This window comes from Rhinolophus hipposideros (assembly GCF_964194185.1).
Source record: "Rhinolophus hipposideros genome assembly, chromosome: 7".
NCBI lineage: Eukaryota > Metazoa > Chordata > Mammalia > Chiroptera > Rhinolophidae > Rhinolophus > Rhinolophus hipposideros.
In genome coordinates, this window is record NC_138053.1 from 80,200,306 (window position 1) to 80,217,646 (window position 17,341).

The 17,341-nt window shown below is 36.7% G+C and overlaps 1 protein-coding gene across 7 annotated transcripts in view; it reads left to right on the top strand.

Moving 5' to 3' along the window:
- Positions 1 to 17,341, top strand: part of DROSHA (drosha ribonuclease III) — a 110,748-nt gene that overhangs the window by 36,995 nt on the left and 56,412 nt on the right. For all 7 annotated transcript variants that reach the window (XM_081054582.1, XM_081054586.1, XM_081054587.1 and 4 more), the window contains 4 exons: positions 3,072 to 3,143; positions 5,245 to 5,326; positions 6,180 to 6,254; positions 16,188 to 16,357. In XM_081054582.1, coding sequence (XP_080910708.1) covers positions 3,072 to 3,143; positions 5,245 to 5,326; positions 6,180 to 6,254; positions 16,188 to 16,357 — 399 coding nt within the window. The remainder of the gene's footprint in view (positions 1 to 3,071; positions 3,144 to 5,244; positions 5,327 to 6,179; positions 6,255 to 16,187; positions 16,358 to 17,341) is intronic.

The following is a 17,341-nucleotide window of genomic DNA, read 5'->3' on the forward strand; positions in this document are numbered from 1 at the left end:
AAACAAATCTAGTTCTGACAAGTTCTCCTAAGGTCTTGAATTGAAGTGGATTGAAAGCCTTGTTGGCTAAGTATAGAGCGTTTCGGGAGAATTTTATCCTTTTATGTAGTAATTTGCTATTACTTACAATACCTGATATTACTGAGGACTTTGACAATGTAACTAAAATTATAAAACTATATATATTAGGTGCATAATGTTCTTATCCCGTCCTCAAAAATCACCAGAAAGCCTCGTGGTCATTTCCTTCCTTCCTTCCTGGGCTTTCCATTTCCAGTGGTCTCGCTGTCCTTAATGTGGTCATTTAGTGCCTGTAAGTAGTCAAGTTAGAATGTTGACATCTAGGGAGGGTTTTTTGGTTTGTTCTTGGTAGGATGAGATAGGAGTTAGTGTTAGTATCCAAAATTGTTTTAAGAAATGATGGTAGGTATTTATGTTATTTGATAGGCCAGTTAAGCTTCTAATCAATTGAGCTTTGAATATGTAGGGAAATGACAAGTTCTCTCTGAGCCTTGGAGATGAAAGTTTGAACAGAAAAGGAGATCTTGCCTTTACAATCTGTGTCTGAGAAGGGAGGGTATGGATGAGAGTTCAAAAGAAAATAAAGTATGTATAAGAGGTCAAAGAACGAATCCCCAAAAGTGATTTTAGTTGAAAGGGAAAGGATTTTACTTACATAAATCATCCATCAGAGTTGGTTTTGCACATGGGAGGAGTAAAGTTGACACTTTCTGCTCTTTCTCTGCCTGCCTCTTGACCATTCCCAAGGGCTCTGGTCCTGTTCTCATTTAGATACTACTCTCTCCTGGAGTAACGTAGTCTCATCCACTTGTTTTTCTTTCCGTGCATATTTTGATCTCCATCAAATTCACATTTATAGCTGTGACAAAGGGCACTATGCTTCACACTCACATTTCAGATTGCCCGTTGGGCATACCTGCCTCAATGTCCCCTCAGGTACCTTATCCTCAATCTGTGTGAAACTGAACTTGTCATCTTCCCCACATTTTGAGTTTGAGGTACTCAGGGATTACTCTATGATTTTTTTTGTATTACTAATGCCATTGTGATTTATCTGGTCACTTAGGCCAGAAACCTAGAAATTACCCCCATTCTTTCTTCTCTCTTACTTCCACATCAGAATGAACTGTCATTGTGTATTTTAGTAACAGCACCTATGTTTAAAAAATTTCCCCTCCTTTCCTATCTTCTCTTCATTGGCTTCTGGACTGTTTCACTAGACTCCGGTCTGGTCTTCTGGTTCCTGTCTTGCTCTCCTGAAACCATTCCCACACTGTTTACATAGCAACCCATCTAAAATGTAAACTCTGATAGTCTCTCATTTAAAATACTTGAATGATTTCTCATTGCTATGGGATAAGCCCTGAATCCCTGACTGTTTATAAAGCTTGCGTAATGTAGTTCATGCTTTCCTATCTAGAATCACCTTGCTTCTCTCTCTCCATGCACTTTACTCCTGAACAGCTAAATCACTTGTTCTTCCCCCAGCTCCTTTGTCTTTGTCTTGCTAGAAACTAAACATCTGCTCCTCCCCAACTTAATTTTTCTGGGTGACCTGGAAAATCCTTCCCCATCTTTGAAGACTCAAATGTTACCTGTTCTTTGGTTCTTTTGAATTTTGTAAGTTCTGTTTGCTTATTTGTTTTTTAATTGTACTTATAAGTTACACTGTATCATATTCTGTTTATCACTCAGATATTTTTAAACGATTATAGGAATATAGAAGAATTTAAAAATGATAGTGGCTTTAGCATGCAGCTTTAGTTCGTTGAGAACCTATTACGCTGAGAAGGTTGAAAATTGATCTCTTATTAAAGTTACTTATGAATTTTACTGAAATTAGCTATTGTCCTTTCAAGAAAAACAGAAAAAGCACCTAAGAATTAAACTTCATTTTTCCAAGAAAAAAGATTTCCAGTAGATGGCATTATAAGACTATTTTTGTTTTTCTTACCATTCCTTTGGCTGGTAGAATTAAAATGTTTCTTTCTGATTGCTATGGTTTGTAAAAATGATTACATTTATATAAAATTGTCTTATGGACAGATTGAGCAGCCAGAAAAGTCTACTTAACACATTTTAAGGCTTATGAGTCTATTTCCCACAGCTAGTTAGCCAAGCCACAGCAGTAACTTCATACCCTCTCTTTCTCATTCCTTCCTTTATTCAAAAATATACTGATGGAAAACCTGTTATGTCTAGGCACTAGGCTAGTTAGTGTCTGATGATACATTGGTAAAACAAGATAGATGTGGATTGATTTCATTTGAGCCTTCCTTCATTTTCACATGTAGCTTGAGTATTAGAACATGTAGTGAGAGATGTATACTCTAGTGGCTTAGAGCTGGGGTTAGAGCCAGGTTTTCGAATTCACCAGCTACTGATTTCTAGGCGAGGTATCTGACACCTCTCTGCCTTAGTTTCCCGCCACTGTACAAGCGGGATATAGTTGTATCTGCCTCATAGGGGCGGTTACATGAGTGACAGTAGGTGAAGCATCAGAACAGTGCCGGGCTCAATAAATGCTAACCATGATCATTTTTATTATCATTTATTATTATTATTTTTATTACCACGATTGCTTTTGCTCCAGAGCCCGATAGGCAGCATGAGTTGTGTGTAGTTCAGTGACTTACAGATCTGTAACTGATGAGCTGTCAGCCTGCTCTCTCAGATCTGCCTGAAGAGCCGAAGACTCTGAAGGATTTTAAAAACCTGAGAAAAAGAAGTATTTAATTGTGGTTTTGTTCATTCTTTAGAGGCTATTTGTTGGGTTGTAATGGGTTCTTGTCATAGTCGTGTTGTTGCTCATACAGTTAATTAAGCACCAACATCACGCAGGTTTCCTGCAGAAGCTAGGCCAGCTGGGTTCTTGCCATTAAAATCCAGCAGTTGTGGTCAAGCTTCGTGTGCAGCATTGTTAGCAGCTTAGATTAAGTGAAGTGTTGTCCCCTGGTCCACGGCCTTCGGGGGGGTCAGGTAGCAAACAGGTGAGCGTGAGCCTGTGGGAAGGTGCCGTGGAACTGAACCTCTCCTCCTTCTGATTGCAGATTCCACTGTGTAAAGTAATTAGATTCAACATAGACTACACGATTCATTTCATCGAAGAGATGATGCCTGAGGTAAGGGAGGAGGTTATTTCACAGCTTGATGCAGTTTGTTCTTTTGTTTGTTCCACACTTATGTCTGTAAAGCATTGAACTTGGCCAGCTCTGGCTGGCTATTTGCCACCGGAAAGCATCCATGAGACGGAGCCCAAGGAACAAGGTTAAAATCCAGGTCATTTGTCAACTGATTGACCAGTTTTTGAACCCAAGTCTCCTTGTGTTGCATCTACTGATACGTAGCAACTTTACATCTGTTTCTAGTTTGTTTCAGAAAGGGGACAGATTTGGGTTACTGGTCCTTATCAGAGAGGAAATGAGAATAGTGAAACGGAATCTGATAGCTGCTGGAATAATCTTATTCATTATCTCCAATGACAGGATCAATGCTTGGTTCATTTTTCTTCCCATATATTTACATATTTTTCCTAATTGTTTTTCATTTAGGATGCTCAGCAGCAGATTTATCTAAATATGTGCAAGAGGTTTAAAATTCCAAAGCAAGATTAATGTGAATCTCAAAATGATTCATTGCCTGATCTTGAATTTAGTGATGTCAACAAATCACAGTAAGAAATAACAACTAGACAGCAAACAAGCTTGTGCACTTAACCTTGTGTTGGGAGTCGGGGTTGATTTCCCAAGGCCCTGGGTCTTCTTGCAAACCTTGTTTAAATGGTGCAGCTCTGTCCTAGGCAGTGAGGCACCAAGGGGGCACTGGTAAGCATGACACACATGCTTAGTGTGCACCTACCGTATTTTGCCATGTATAATGTGCACCTTTTGCCCAAATTTGTGAGGGAAAAAATAAAGATACACCTTATACATGGGTAGTACTAGTAGCTCCATATCTATATAAGTGTTTTTAATTCTTTTATTTATGCTTATGGGTTAAAAGTGTAACTCTAGAAATCAATAACGATATCCATATGCAAAATTATACCCCAGAATATGATAATCGATTTGTTGAATTTACACTAAACATGCAACGACGAAGAGTTCTTGGCCTTCTATGATGTATACATACCGTAAATTTGTTACCAGTATATAAAATTTCTTGTACCTTGTATCTGTTCGTGTGTTTTGTAATTATTTGTTGCATAAAATTTCTTATACCGTACTATGTTAAAAAATAAATGCTGAAATTCCTTTAGAACACAAAAAACTAGTACCTAAATGTAAACAAATAAAAATTAGAATTAAAAAAATTAAAATGAAAGATTTTCCCCCTCCCTGAAAGTTTGGGCCAAAAATGTAGATGTGTGTTACACATGGGAGTGCATTATACATGGAAAAATACAGTATTTAGTTTGAAGCAAATCCTGTTAATTTTACCTGTCTTTCAAAAAGAATTGAAGAGCAAGGGCCATCCCTTCATTTTCCAGCTGAAAAGGGCTTTTTCGCTTCCTTTTGATTTTTAAGGTCCTAAGTCCTCATTTGGTATTGTAAAAGTTTATGACTGGCGTGATCTCACACAGCGTGATTTGTGAACCCTGAGCAAAAGTAGGAGGAAGAATTCTGAGAGGAGTCTCACTTGCAGATACATCATCTGTTAAACTTGTTTACTGGAGAAATTTTGGTACAAAGTGTTGTAGATTTTCGTAGCCCTTTATTTGCCTTTGTTAAGAATTTGAACTATTTTGGTACAAAAGACCTCTGTTGATGGTAGTTATGTAACAGTGATTCTGGGTTTGTTTGGGGGATGGTGGTGAGCAGGGGTACGGTGAGAGGGACAAACCGATCAGAGCCTGCTGGCATGTGTATGGAATTTGACTGAACAAAAAGGCCCCAGGACATTTTCAGATGTTTTATAATTAGGTTAGAAAAATATGAGACAAAGAAGACTTCAATTTTTAAATTTCACCTCATTTTATTTGTACATTGGGAAGGGCTGAATTCACATTTTCTTAGATATCCTAATGCCGTTATCGCCTACTTCATTTATGTTTTAAGCCAATGGGCTGTCATTGGTAGGATAGCGGTCAAACTTTTTAGGAAATCATATGGTATTAGTATAGATTCTGTAGACATTTTTAAGACACTTGACTAGAACAAGTTGAACCTTCAGTTAATATATGTTTGTAGTACTACAGTAATTTGATTTTGGTTTATTTTTCAGAACTTTTGTGTGAAGGGACTTGAACTTTTTTCATTATTCCTATTCAGAGATATTTTGGAATTATATGACTGGAACCTTAAAGGTAAATAACAGGATTTTAAAAAAAGTATAATGCGTGTAGAACATTGTGGTATATGGGGGGACGTAGTTGAAATTCCTCTTGTTTTTGAAATACCCAGGAAAAAGTGCGTTATTCATAGGAATGCCTATCGTTCAACATGAATAAGGCCTTATGAGCCCTATTTTAATATAATTTGACAGTGTTCATTACCTAAGATTACCATTACCTATTACCTAACTGATACTTAAGAAGGTGATATCCGTTATATGAGTAACTACCTTGATTTATGTGTATTACGGAAAGTCTCATTCGTTAATATTTTAAATCTATTGAACTTTAATAAACTTCCTCCAAGATGACACTTTATTAAAACAAAACTTTGGTTAGCCGTAGGAACACAACTCATACACTGTGAGCTACATTGATTCAAAACTTGGTACTTGGTTCTTAGATAATAGTTTACTCTTTTTGAGATATTCTAGCAGACATTTATTTATTTTCAAAATAGTGTATTGATGAATGTCTTTTCAAACCAAGTTTTTAGTAGTAATCTTTTTTTTCTTTGCAAGTTGTATTGATTAAAATGGAAAGGAATTAAAACACAAGCATATTGTATCATGCAGTAGTTCAATTATAACAAAAATCTATGTATTTCTTGAATTTCTAAAAATAGTTTTACCTTATATACTGTATGCCGCATATATCTTTGGGACTTTCACTCTCTTCTTACTTTGGGTAGTCTGCCCACCGAAATCTTCCTCGGATGTTTGTGGTGTTTTTTTGGTCATTATCATGTATCTTAGGAATTAAGTTGCAGTGTTCATTTTCTAAGGCTGTTTTATTTTTTTCTTTCCTTTTCACTTACTTGCTTTAGGTCCTTTGTTTGAAGACAGCCCTCCCTGCTGCCCGAGATTTCATTTCATGCCACGTTTTGTAAGATTTCTTCCAGGTAAATATTAGGTCTTGTCAGTGACCCGGTGAGATAGTGTGTCTGAAAATAAGCCTGCCATTCTCCTTTCAATCTTTAGGGAGTACTCTACCCCTCAGACCCTGGTAATTATCTACTTCTTAGGTCAGGCATGGAAATGTAAAATTATATACGCTGACTTATACCCCTGCATAATTTATGGTATCCCCAAATTAGATGAGCAATGGGAGAATCAATTGATAAATTTTGAAAGTCTACTTGATAAACTGTCACGGAAGTGTTAAAATTAATATGGAAAAAATGCATGGGGCTTAAAATTGCATACAGTTAATTGGAAAACAATTATAAATTTTTATATATAATATTACTATGCTAAAAAATTAATGCAATAAATAGTTGTACTCAGGTCATGGTATTAGAGGTGGTTTTTCTTTTTTTTGATATATACTTTTATTCTTTTTACAGTGAAAACAATATTTTCTTCTCACTAAATTAAAAAATATAAGTCAATATGTGACTTTTATGTTTTTAAAGCAATATTTTAACTTTAAATGTTTTTCAAGAATCTATCTGTGAGATATGGCATTATATTTAGTATTTTTAAAAATGGTTGGGTTTGTAATGAAATCTTTGGATACCTTTTTGTTTGCAAAGTCTTCATCACCCTGAAAGAATTCATCCCTAGGATCTCTTTCTGGTATCTCATTCACCAGGATTTCTGGTGACATCCTTCTATACTGTCAGCCTCTCATGCCCTTATTTTCTTTGCTTCTACTTTTCTCCCTGCATAGTTACCCTTCTTTGCTTTCTTGTGTAAGTCCTGTGCTCCACTTCTGTGTCTCAGCTCTAGCAGCTTCAGTGCCTTACGCTAACCACTACCTTCCACGGAAATGTCAATTCAACCATTTGCCTTTGCTTCTCCTATATGTGGGCCACTCCATGATCTGGAGAAAAAAATTTGGCTGCTGCGATCAATCTATGGTCCATGATTTCAGCTGCGGAGTTTTTCAGTGTGTAAGCTTTCTGCCCACGTCTACATATCAGCAGTTTCAGAAATTCCGCCTTAGCTCATGCTCTCCTCCTCATGCCTCCTGTCTCCCTGGGGGCAGGAGGTCTTGCCTTCCCCATGTCTCAGAACCGTCCTTGGAGCCTGTCAGACTTTGGTCCATTCACAGCCAGTCTTTGCTTCAACACCTCACCCTCTAACCTTGTCCCCCTCTCACTGCTGCTGCTGATGCCAAAGCCAGCTTCCAAAAGACCAAATCCAGGGGACATTTCAGTTTTAGTCTCCTTCCTAATGTGGTACCTGGGCACTTGACCTTGTCTGTCTGCTGAGCTCTCCGTACTTTCCTCCTAGCTGATTCATCTTTTGTGACTTTTGTTTCTTGTCCGTTCATTCTAGTTTAAATTTTCCTTGGACTTAAGATTTTGTCCTTGATACGCTTTCCTCAGTCCAGATACTTAATCATTGTGATGTGATAAGGCTTATTCTTATCTTAGAATAGTTTTACTCATATTTTTAGTATTACTGTTAATGTTTATTTTGTTTGGAAAATGCATTCAAAAGCTCTTCTCCTTTGTACGTGTGGTTTTATTTTATGGAGAAGTCTTTTTTTCTTTAAGTGAACGCATCTTTGATTTTATAATGGAGCTTTAGCAGTGAGCTGATTAGAAAATGGTGTCAGAGTGAGTGTGGTGAAAAGCCTTTCCTTTTTGTTTCTATCTGCCTCTAGGCATTTTTATCACCAAGCAAATCTCTAAAAGCGCAGTGGACAGTAGTTTTAAAATCATCTTGAAGAAAAATCTTATGTCAGATATTAACTTTGTGGGATTTTAACACAAAAATGTTTTTCTTAACTATGTAGAGGTAACGTTTTGTTTTTTAAAACATGATTTACTTCTTCATTAGACTTCCCTTTGTAAATATACATGTTAAAAAAACTCCTGAAGGATACAGAAAAACACCTAATGTATAAAGTCCATTTTGGTATTGGGTGGCACATTATGGTTGATTTTTCACAATGTGATTTCATTAAAGATCTTTTAGAAAATGATAAAAGAAAAAATGCATTTTGATATATTTTCATGTTTTCTGTGCATAGGCTTTTTTTATATAGTTGTCATCATACAAATATATGATTTGCATCCTAATTTTTAATTTGTTGAGCGGATGGATATTTTTAAAGATCATGATGTGTAGTACCACATTTCTTGTCAAAATAATCCCATCCATTTATGTTGCCATAAAAAAATGCATTATTAATTCATCTTCACATTTTGGACTCCTCCTCCTTTCTTTCTTCTTTTCTTTCTTCCCACCTTTCTTTTTTTTTTAAATTTTCAACTGTAGCTCCTTGAGGCTAAGGTGTAAATGGTGTCTGCCTTGTATCAGTGTTAACATATTACTTGGCACAAAGCAGGCACTCAGTAAATACTGGTCTACTGTTTAATGAGTCGTAATAGTGCCTTCGTTAAATAGTCATGTATTTTGTTACTAATGAGTGAATGTGCTTTTCAAACATTCTTTGGTGTTATCTCTCATTTTTTAAAAATAAACCTTTGATTGGTGTATAATACAAATATTAAAAAGTGCACATATCATAAATATAAAATTCAGTGATTTCCTGAAGTGAATATGACCATGTACTTGGTACTCAGATCAAGATTACCAACATCCAAGAGCCCCTTTCCAATCACTACCCAGCCCCTCAAGGGTAGCCTTTGTTCTGACTTGAAAACACTATGTATTAAATATTTTCACCTGCTTTTGCATTATAAAAATTAGAATTATACATTATTTTTTGTTTCTGTCTTCTTTTATCTTAGATGTTTTTGAGACAACTGTTGTTAGAGTTAACTGTAGTTGGTTCATTCTCACAGCTTACAATAATATTTGATATGACGAAATTAAGACGTATATAATGTATCTGTGATTAATGAATATTTGGGTATTTTCAGTTGTTGCCTCTTTTCAAATAGTATACCTGTGTATGTTCACCAAACACTTGCACATGCCTTTTAATGAGAATATATTTATGCTTTTCTATTGTGGGTGTATACCTAGGAGTGGAAATTCTGGATGTGTTTATATTAAGCTTTGTAAGTACTTTCAAATAGTTTACCAAAGTGATTGTACAATTTTATCTTCCTATTGGCAGTACTTATGAGAGTTAAGATTATTCTACATTCTTACCAACACTTGGCATTTTTCTTTTTTCTCTCAAGTTAGCCATTCTGACGAGTGTTTAGAGGTATCACATTATGGTTTTAATTTTCATTTTCCTGATGACTAATGAAATGGAACAATATTTCATATATCAATTTACTATTTGAGTATCGTCTTTTGAAGTGCTTGTTCATCTCTAGCTCATTTTTTTTAAAAAAGATTTTATTGGGGAGGGGGAACAGGACTTTATTGGGGAACAATGTGTACTTCCAGGACTTTTTTTCCAAGTCAAGTTGTTGTCCTTTCAATCTTAGTTGTGGAGGGTGCCATTCAGCTTCAAGTTGTTGTCCTTTCGGTCTTAGTTGTGGAGGGCGCAGCTCAGCTCCATGTCCAGTTGCCGTTGCTAGTTTCAGGGGGAAACTATCCCTTGTGGGAGTCGAACCGGCAACCTTGTGGTTGAGAGGATGCGCTCCAACCAATTGAGCCATTCGGGAGCTCAGCGGCAGCTCAGCTCAAGGTGCCGTGTTCAATTTTAGTTGCAGGGGGCGCTGCCCACCATCCCTTGTGGGACTCGAGGAATTGAACTGGCAACCTTGTGGTTGAGAGCCCACTGGACCATGTGGGAATTGAACCGGCAGCCTTCGGAATTAGGAACATGGAGCTCTAACCGCCTGAGCCACCGGGCCGGCCCCTCTAGCTCATTTTTCTATTGGGTTATTTCTGCCTTTTTCTTATTTATTTGTAGGTATTTTTTATATGAGTCATTTGTCAGATATCTATATATATCTATATATATATACAGGTAGATAGATAGGTAGATAGATTTAGATATATACATATACATAGATATACCTGTATCTATATATTGACATGTACATGTGTATAGATAAAGGTATATCTATATATATATCTGTGTATCTATAGATGTATATACGTATATATTTATATACCTATCTATATATAGATGTATATATATATCTGACAAATGACTATATATCTATAACTATATATCTATCTCCAGTACTTCTCTGTGGATTGTCTTTTCACCATCTTAATGGTGATTTTTTTTTAATGGTGATTTTTGATGAATAGAAATTTCTTAATATTAATGGAGTTCCGTTTATATATTTTTTCTTCACTCCAAGAGCTTTTTATATATTATTTATGAAATCTTTGCCTAACCCTAAGTTTATCAAGATACTCTCCTAAATTTCCTACAGATTTAATTCATACTCTGTCTTGAATTTGTTTTTATGGTTGGTATTAGACATATGGGTCGAGATTCACTACTTTCAGTATGGAAAGCCCATTGATCCAGCACCATTTATTGAAAAGACCATTCTTCCTTCACAGAATATTACCTTTGCCCTAGGTTGAGTTGACTGTATGTGCACGCATGTATACACAAACAATACGAAGGTGTAAAAGGTAAAAAAGTGAACACCCCATTGAGGTGTGTGAAAATGACTTACGTTTGATTTGTATTTGTTTTAACCTGTGTAGGGAGAATTATGCTGTTTTCTTTCAGTGGACTAACACTCAGTATGTTGCACAACTTTACTTTTTACTCAAGTATTTCAGACATCCTCTATAAAAATACATTGCCTCCTTCTTTAATTCCTACGTAGCAATTTCATAGTATGAATGGACATTACTTGTTTTGACAATTCCTCTAGTGAAGACTATTTTGGAGATCCCTATTTTTTCCCCATTCCATATAAATACTTCAGGAATAGTCTTGTGCATCTATCCTTTGGAATTTATGTCAATGGTTTTTGTAAGGTAGCGTCCTAGAAGTGAAATTATTGGTTAGGACATGGATTATGCACATTTTACATTTGGAAAGATGTTGGCCAAGTTCTCTCGAAAAAGGACATAATTAGGTACTCTTTCTAAAAAGGACATCATTGTAACCAACATTTTTAATAATGCCCATTTCCTATATATCTGCCAATACAGGATATTACTTGTCTTCTGTAGGCAAAAGGTGAACATCATTGTTATTTGCATCTTACTTGAACTCCTATGAAAATGAGCAGCTCTCATATATATCAGATATTTCATGGTTCTGTCATTCTCATTTGCTTTCCGTTTATATCAGTTTATTATATTTAATTGCAAGTTAATCAATCTTCATAACTTTTCTCTAGTTTACCTGTTTTGAAGACAGCTGTCTCAATTGCTTTATACAGATTTATCCAAAATTAAGCTTATCGTTTAAACCAAGGATTATTCAATGCAGGTCACTTTACCAGAAGTCAAATCATAGAACAACCAGATTTTTGAGATTTTAACAATTTTTCAAAATTTTGGTTTCTTCCCTCTCCCTGCCTCTACCCCTAGAAGTCAGATAACTGATGTGAACTCTCCTAGAGCCAGTTTAAGGTTTTGTTTTAACAATAGTTGGGGCTGGGGCTGGGGCTGGGCAGGCCATCATTCAAGATAGGAAGACTGTATTTACGGGAAAGCCTGTTCATTGCTGCTATCATTGCTGTATAAAGCTTTGGAAATCCTGAATCAATTGTGCAAATTGATCATCTCGCACATCGATTGTTGGAAATTGCCCCGTTCCGGAGAAGTAGTTCTCTGGTATGGCTGACAGAGGGCCAAAGGTTGGGAAAGTATCTCAGAGTTCCCAGGGAGGCAAGTGTAGTTTGAAAAAAACATTGATATAGCATCTTAATACAACTTTCTATTTGGAAAGTTTAGAAAATACCTGTTGTTAATACAAAGTTTCAAAAATTAAGATTATATAAAGGCAACTTAGTAGGAATATACAGGAGATACAGTAATGCAGTTATACAGTCATTCTCAATGTAGGGAAAGAGGAAGACTTGTTTGTATTTCTTAAAATTGACTGTCAGACTGTTGAGAAATACTTGTGTAGCCAGCCATATTCTTAACACAAATTCCCTAATAAATTGCCCTCTCCCACAAATAACCATATAAGTGATCAAGCAATATAAATGGAGAGAATTGGGTCTCTAAGAAACAGTTTATAAAGTCTGTCAGTTTATTAATGACTGTCCAGATTCATTCCCTGAAACACACACTCCAGTTCTTCCCAAATAATGAGCCATTGTCATGGTTCCAGTCCCAGGGCTGGCTTGATTCCTGCTAACCTTAGCTTACCCGCTCTAATTTCTCATTTATATCATGTCCTATTTATCTCAGCCAACAAGATAAAAATTACTTGCTAGCCCTCAGTGACATAGTTCCATAAATCGCTAGCATAAACATGTAGCAAAGCAGACAAGCCAAAAGAGCCAATTCATTAACATTAGTAAATTCATGGCAGTCTGTGTCCAAGTGGCCATGTTATTTATCTGTTTCAGAAAGTCATTCCACAGATATTTATGAGTGTCTTTGTTGCTGGGCTGGGTATGAGGGATACAGCCGTCGGCCCACAGGCTCTGGCAGGACTCTCTAGTCTTGTCCACCTTTTCTTATATTTTCCTAAGGATTGTACCTCCTTATCAGACCTGGAGCAGTACCTCAATCCCCCTCCTTGATAAACCTTTCACCTCCGGTTATCTGCCCTGGGTTTCCACTTTTTCACAGTGGTAAATATCTGTCTTTTTAGGTTTTAGTTGGCATTTTAAATATTTAGCCGATTTCACCGTGGATTTATACTTTCTTAGTTGACACTACCAACTCTGCACCTGATGTGTGTATGTTTTAAAAAAAATGATTTCTAGTTTCTCTGCTGCTATAAAACTCTCCTCCCTTATTGGCAGCTTTTTACCCAGACTAGGTAGAAACATTCTTGTAAGCATTTGGTGATCTTCTTTCTTTCTTTTTTTTTTTTTGTCTTCTTTCTTTAGTATCTTGCAAGTGTGCTCCTAAATTGGGCAGTGCCCTTGTTTTAAGCCTTAGTAGGCTTAAATATTTCCCTCCCAGTAGCTCTTTTAGTGTTTTAGTCTTTTTGCTTTAAATTCAATGCCTGTGGTCCATTTCACCTTTATCAGAAGTGCCATGAAGCCAGCCATCTGTAACTGCTTGTGGTGAGATTCTGGTGCTGGTTTGTATACTTAGCATATATTTGCTCCTTCCACCACGCACCAACGTCTTCAAATAAAATCTTGATCTCTTTTATCTGATCCTTATAGCAAAACAATACCTTCTTATGGTATCCGACACTCCTCATGCATCCTTACAGGCCCACAGTATTTGTAGTAATCTTCCCAAATACAGAGATTAGGAGCCAAATGCCATTTTACTCTTTCCTTGGTTCCTAGCGAATCCAGTAATGTGGCAGTGCTTCTCAAGACTCTACATTTTCTTTATCTGCTATTCTGGATGCGGACACGTGCCGTACAAGTCAACATATTCCAGCTTTAGATTCTCTTGTCCATCTGCTCACTTCAGCCCCCCCTAGAGGCAGAGAGCACCATGGGCTCAGATTGACAGGTAGACATTATGACCAATAGGCATTACGGATTGGCTGGACTCCTTAGCAAGGAGGGGAATGTCATTGAGGAAGACATGGCACCTGCAGGTGGATTGAAATGTCCTTTGAGACAGACTCAGAAATATGTCCTTAACCACCGAAGTTTGTTAATCAAAGGTGACTCCTGGGTCTAAGGCACATGTTTTATAATGAGGCATAAAACGTTGCTCTGCTGTGAACATAATTTGAGGCAGTACACAGAACACATTCTCATGTTGGTGGGTTGTATTTTGTGTTTTAGTCATTTCTTGGACAGTTTTTTCTTTTTTTAGAGAAGCTCAGTGTATTTGCTTAAGAGAACTCTATTTTCAGAATGTTATCTACAAAGATTCTTCTAGAAATTGTGATTAACCATTGTTAGCTTCTTGAGGGCTTAGAGCTTGTGATTTTTTTCCCCTCGTGATTGTAACGTGGGACCACTCATCGTGCCTGACACCTAATGGTGAAACATATACTCCCTTCTGATAATAAAATCCAGAGTTCTTGCTTTGTAAAGCTTTGCATGATCTGCCTCTCCTGTTGTCTCCCTCACATGCTCATTTCACACCATCCACACTGGCCGGCCTCTCTGCGTTTCCTGGAACACATCGCTTCTGCTCCACCTTGGACCTTGCACTGTTTCTTCTACCCGAGACAGTTTTCTCCCAGATTGCTGCATGATGGGCTCCTCTGCTTCTTCGAAGTCCTTACTCGCATGGAACTCCTTCAAAGATGCGTTTGTTGACCACCCTCTTACATGTGGCTGCAGTCTCTTGCCCAATTTGATCCTTCTTCAAAGCACTCATCTCGACCTAATCTATTATATAGGTCTTCATTACTGTCTCTTTTTTCCCACTGGAATATAAGTGGCTTCAGCTATTTAGATTGCCACTATGTTTCCAGGGTCTGGAAGAGTGCCTGCTACAAAATAGGTGCTCAGTAAATATTTGTGAAATGAATGGGCAGATATTTAGATTAATGAATGAATGCATGCATATATATGCATATATACTGGGGGTGGGTGGGTGCCAAAAATGTATACACATGTCTTGTATTCATCTTTTGTTACTGGTATATATTGAGTATTACAATTTTAATACATTTTTTTCCTTTCTTAAAATGTGTATACATCTTTTTGGCACCCTCTGTATATAGAGTAGCCCTATAGCAGCAATGCTGTCTAGTTTCAGAGTAGCACCTGAGAGTTTTAAAAAAACACAAATCAAAAAGAAATCTTGATATTTGCTCTCTCCTTTCTGAGATATGGAGGCCTGTCCAAGTTCTTAGCCCATAGCAGCTTGTATTAAAATCTTTTATCCTTTTCCGTGTTTTGGTACGCCAAGTTCCTTGGGTGTCATTAACTCCTCCAGCATAAATCAGACACTCTCATTTGTTCCTGTTCATCCCCATCATCTCAGTCCCCTCATTTCTCCATGACATTTTGGCCCTATACTGCTGTTGTGGTATATCTCATGACCCGGAGATGGTGGTCATTACCCTGTAAACCTTTAGGGCTCTGCCCTTGCTTTGGGCGGGCTTAGGCAAAGGAAAGGGGTACAAGGTCGTTATGCATATTGGTGAAGAAACTAAGCCCAAAGAAGAGGCAGAAGCCAGTGGACCCAGAATTCATGCCCACATTAAATGAATGTCTTTGGTTCATCAAGTACCAGATTAATTAGCTTTTTCTGAGATATTTTAGTTGTGTCCTTTGTTGTTTTTTGCCTCTTTCCCTCCGTACTTAGTAATATATGCTTCTGTAAGTCTCAGAATACTTGGTATTTTTCCATGTACTAACTCCATAATGATCTTCATGATATTAGTACAAGCTCTTTACTTCTATTTATCACAGCAGCTGCAGCACATTAGAACCAAAACATTAGACCATAACACAACAATAGCTTGTGGAAAACATCCATATATATCTCAAAAGCTTAGAATTTCCTTAAGACAATAACATTACTTCTAAAGAGCTTTCATCTGTTACCCTAGGAAGAATGATAAAATGTTGAAGACTTAACATGGTTCTGTATATTATAAACTCTGGTTCTTTATGGTAGGTGTTTTTAAATTTATTTAGGTAGGCACTTTTTTTATATGCATACCTCACAGAGGGAGCCTTTTATCATTTATAATGTTGCTCTTGCCATTTAATGAATGAGATGGTTTGTGAGCACTGTTCAACAGTGAAATCAGTGGCTTTCGGATTATTTGGCACCTGGTTAAACAATACAAATTCTGAATTACCTTATTATGTAAATGCTCTTTTTTTCCCCCATGGTCTTGTTTTCCCTTCTTCGACTGGTGATTGGCTGTTAATTGAGTGGCATTATTTTCCCCTGTCTGTCCACTCCCATCCAAGACGGAGGAAAGGAAGTGCTGTCCATGCACCAGATTCTCCTTTATTTACTGCGGTGTAGTAAAGCCCTGGTTCCTGAGGAGGAGATTGCCAATATGCTTCAGTGGGAAGAACTCGAGTGGCAGAAATACGCAGAAGAATGCAAGGGCATGATCGTCACCAACCCCGGAACGGTGCGTTGTAGTGCCCACACCCTCAGAGATGGAATCCCTTTCTTTCCAGGTCTGAGTGTTTCACAAAAACAGTAACAACATTGCCAAAGCTTCACGTACTCATTTGCTGTTTGTCCTTGAGTTATTTTAAAATATTTATTATTTTAAATACATATTTAGTTTATTTAAAATATTTAGTTATTTTAAAATATTTAGTATTTTAAAGAAAAAATATTACAATATAGGCATACGTAGTAGTAAGTTCATCTTATTAGTACATTGATTCTGTGCATTATGGAGAAATTTGAAATTTTTAGGTATGTTCAGGTTGGATTTTTTTCTAAGTATAAAGGTAATATATCATCACTATAGAAAATTAGGAAAATAGAAAAACAGCCCAAAGAAGACAAGAAAAATGATCCATAATTCCGTTGTCCAGAGATGATACTATTCACTTCCCTAGTCTCTTTAGAATAGATGTATTTCATACTGTTTTGAAATAAAATTGGCATCATACTGTTAAATATTATTATATTAAATGTTCAGACCTTTTCCTTCTTATCCTTCTCCAGAAAGAGCCACCACAAAATTATCATTTTTCTATAGTCTTAAATTTCTTTAGGTGTGTAATAAAAAAAAAAAAAGGCCCCTAAGTTACATAATTAACCTGTTGTTGGGTACCTGGGTTGCTTCCAGACTTGTGCTGTAACAAATGATGCTGTATTGAATTTGTATATGTGTGTAGAAACATATGTATACACACATATACATACATATCTGTATGTATCTTTGAATATGTGTCCATTTAGTTTCTTAGGAAGAAGTCCTATAAGTGAAATTAGTAGTCTGAAGGTATGCACAGAACTAGGCTTTTGATACGTGTTACAAATGCCTTCCAGAAGTTTTGTAAAATTTGCACTCTGACTAGGAAAGTATGAGAACATCCATGTCTTCATATTGGTTATACTATTTTAACAACAAAAAACTTCGTCAGTTTGATAGGGA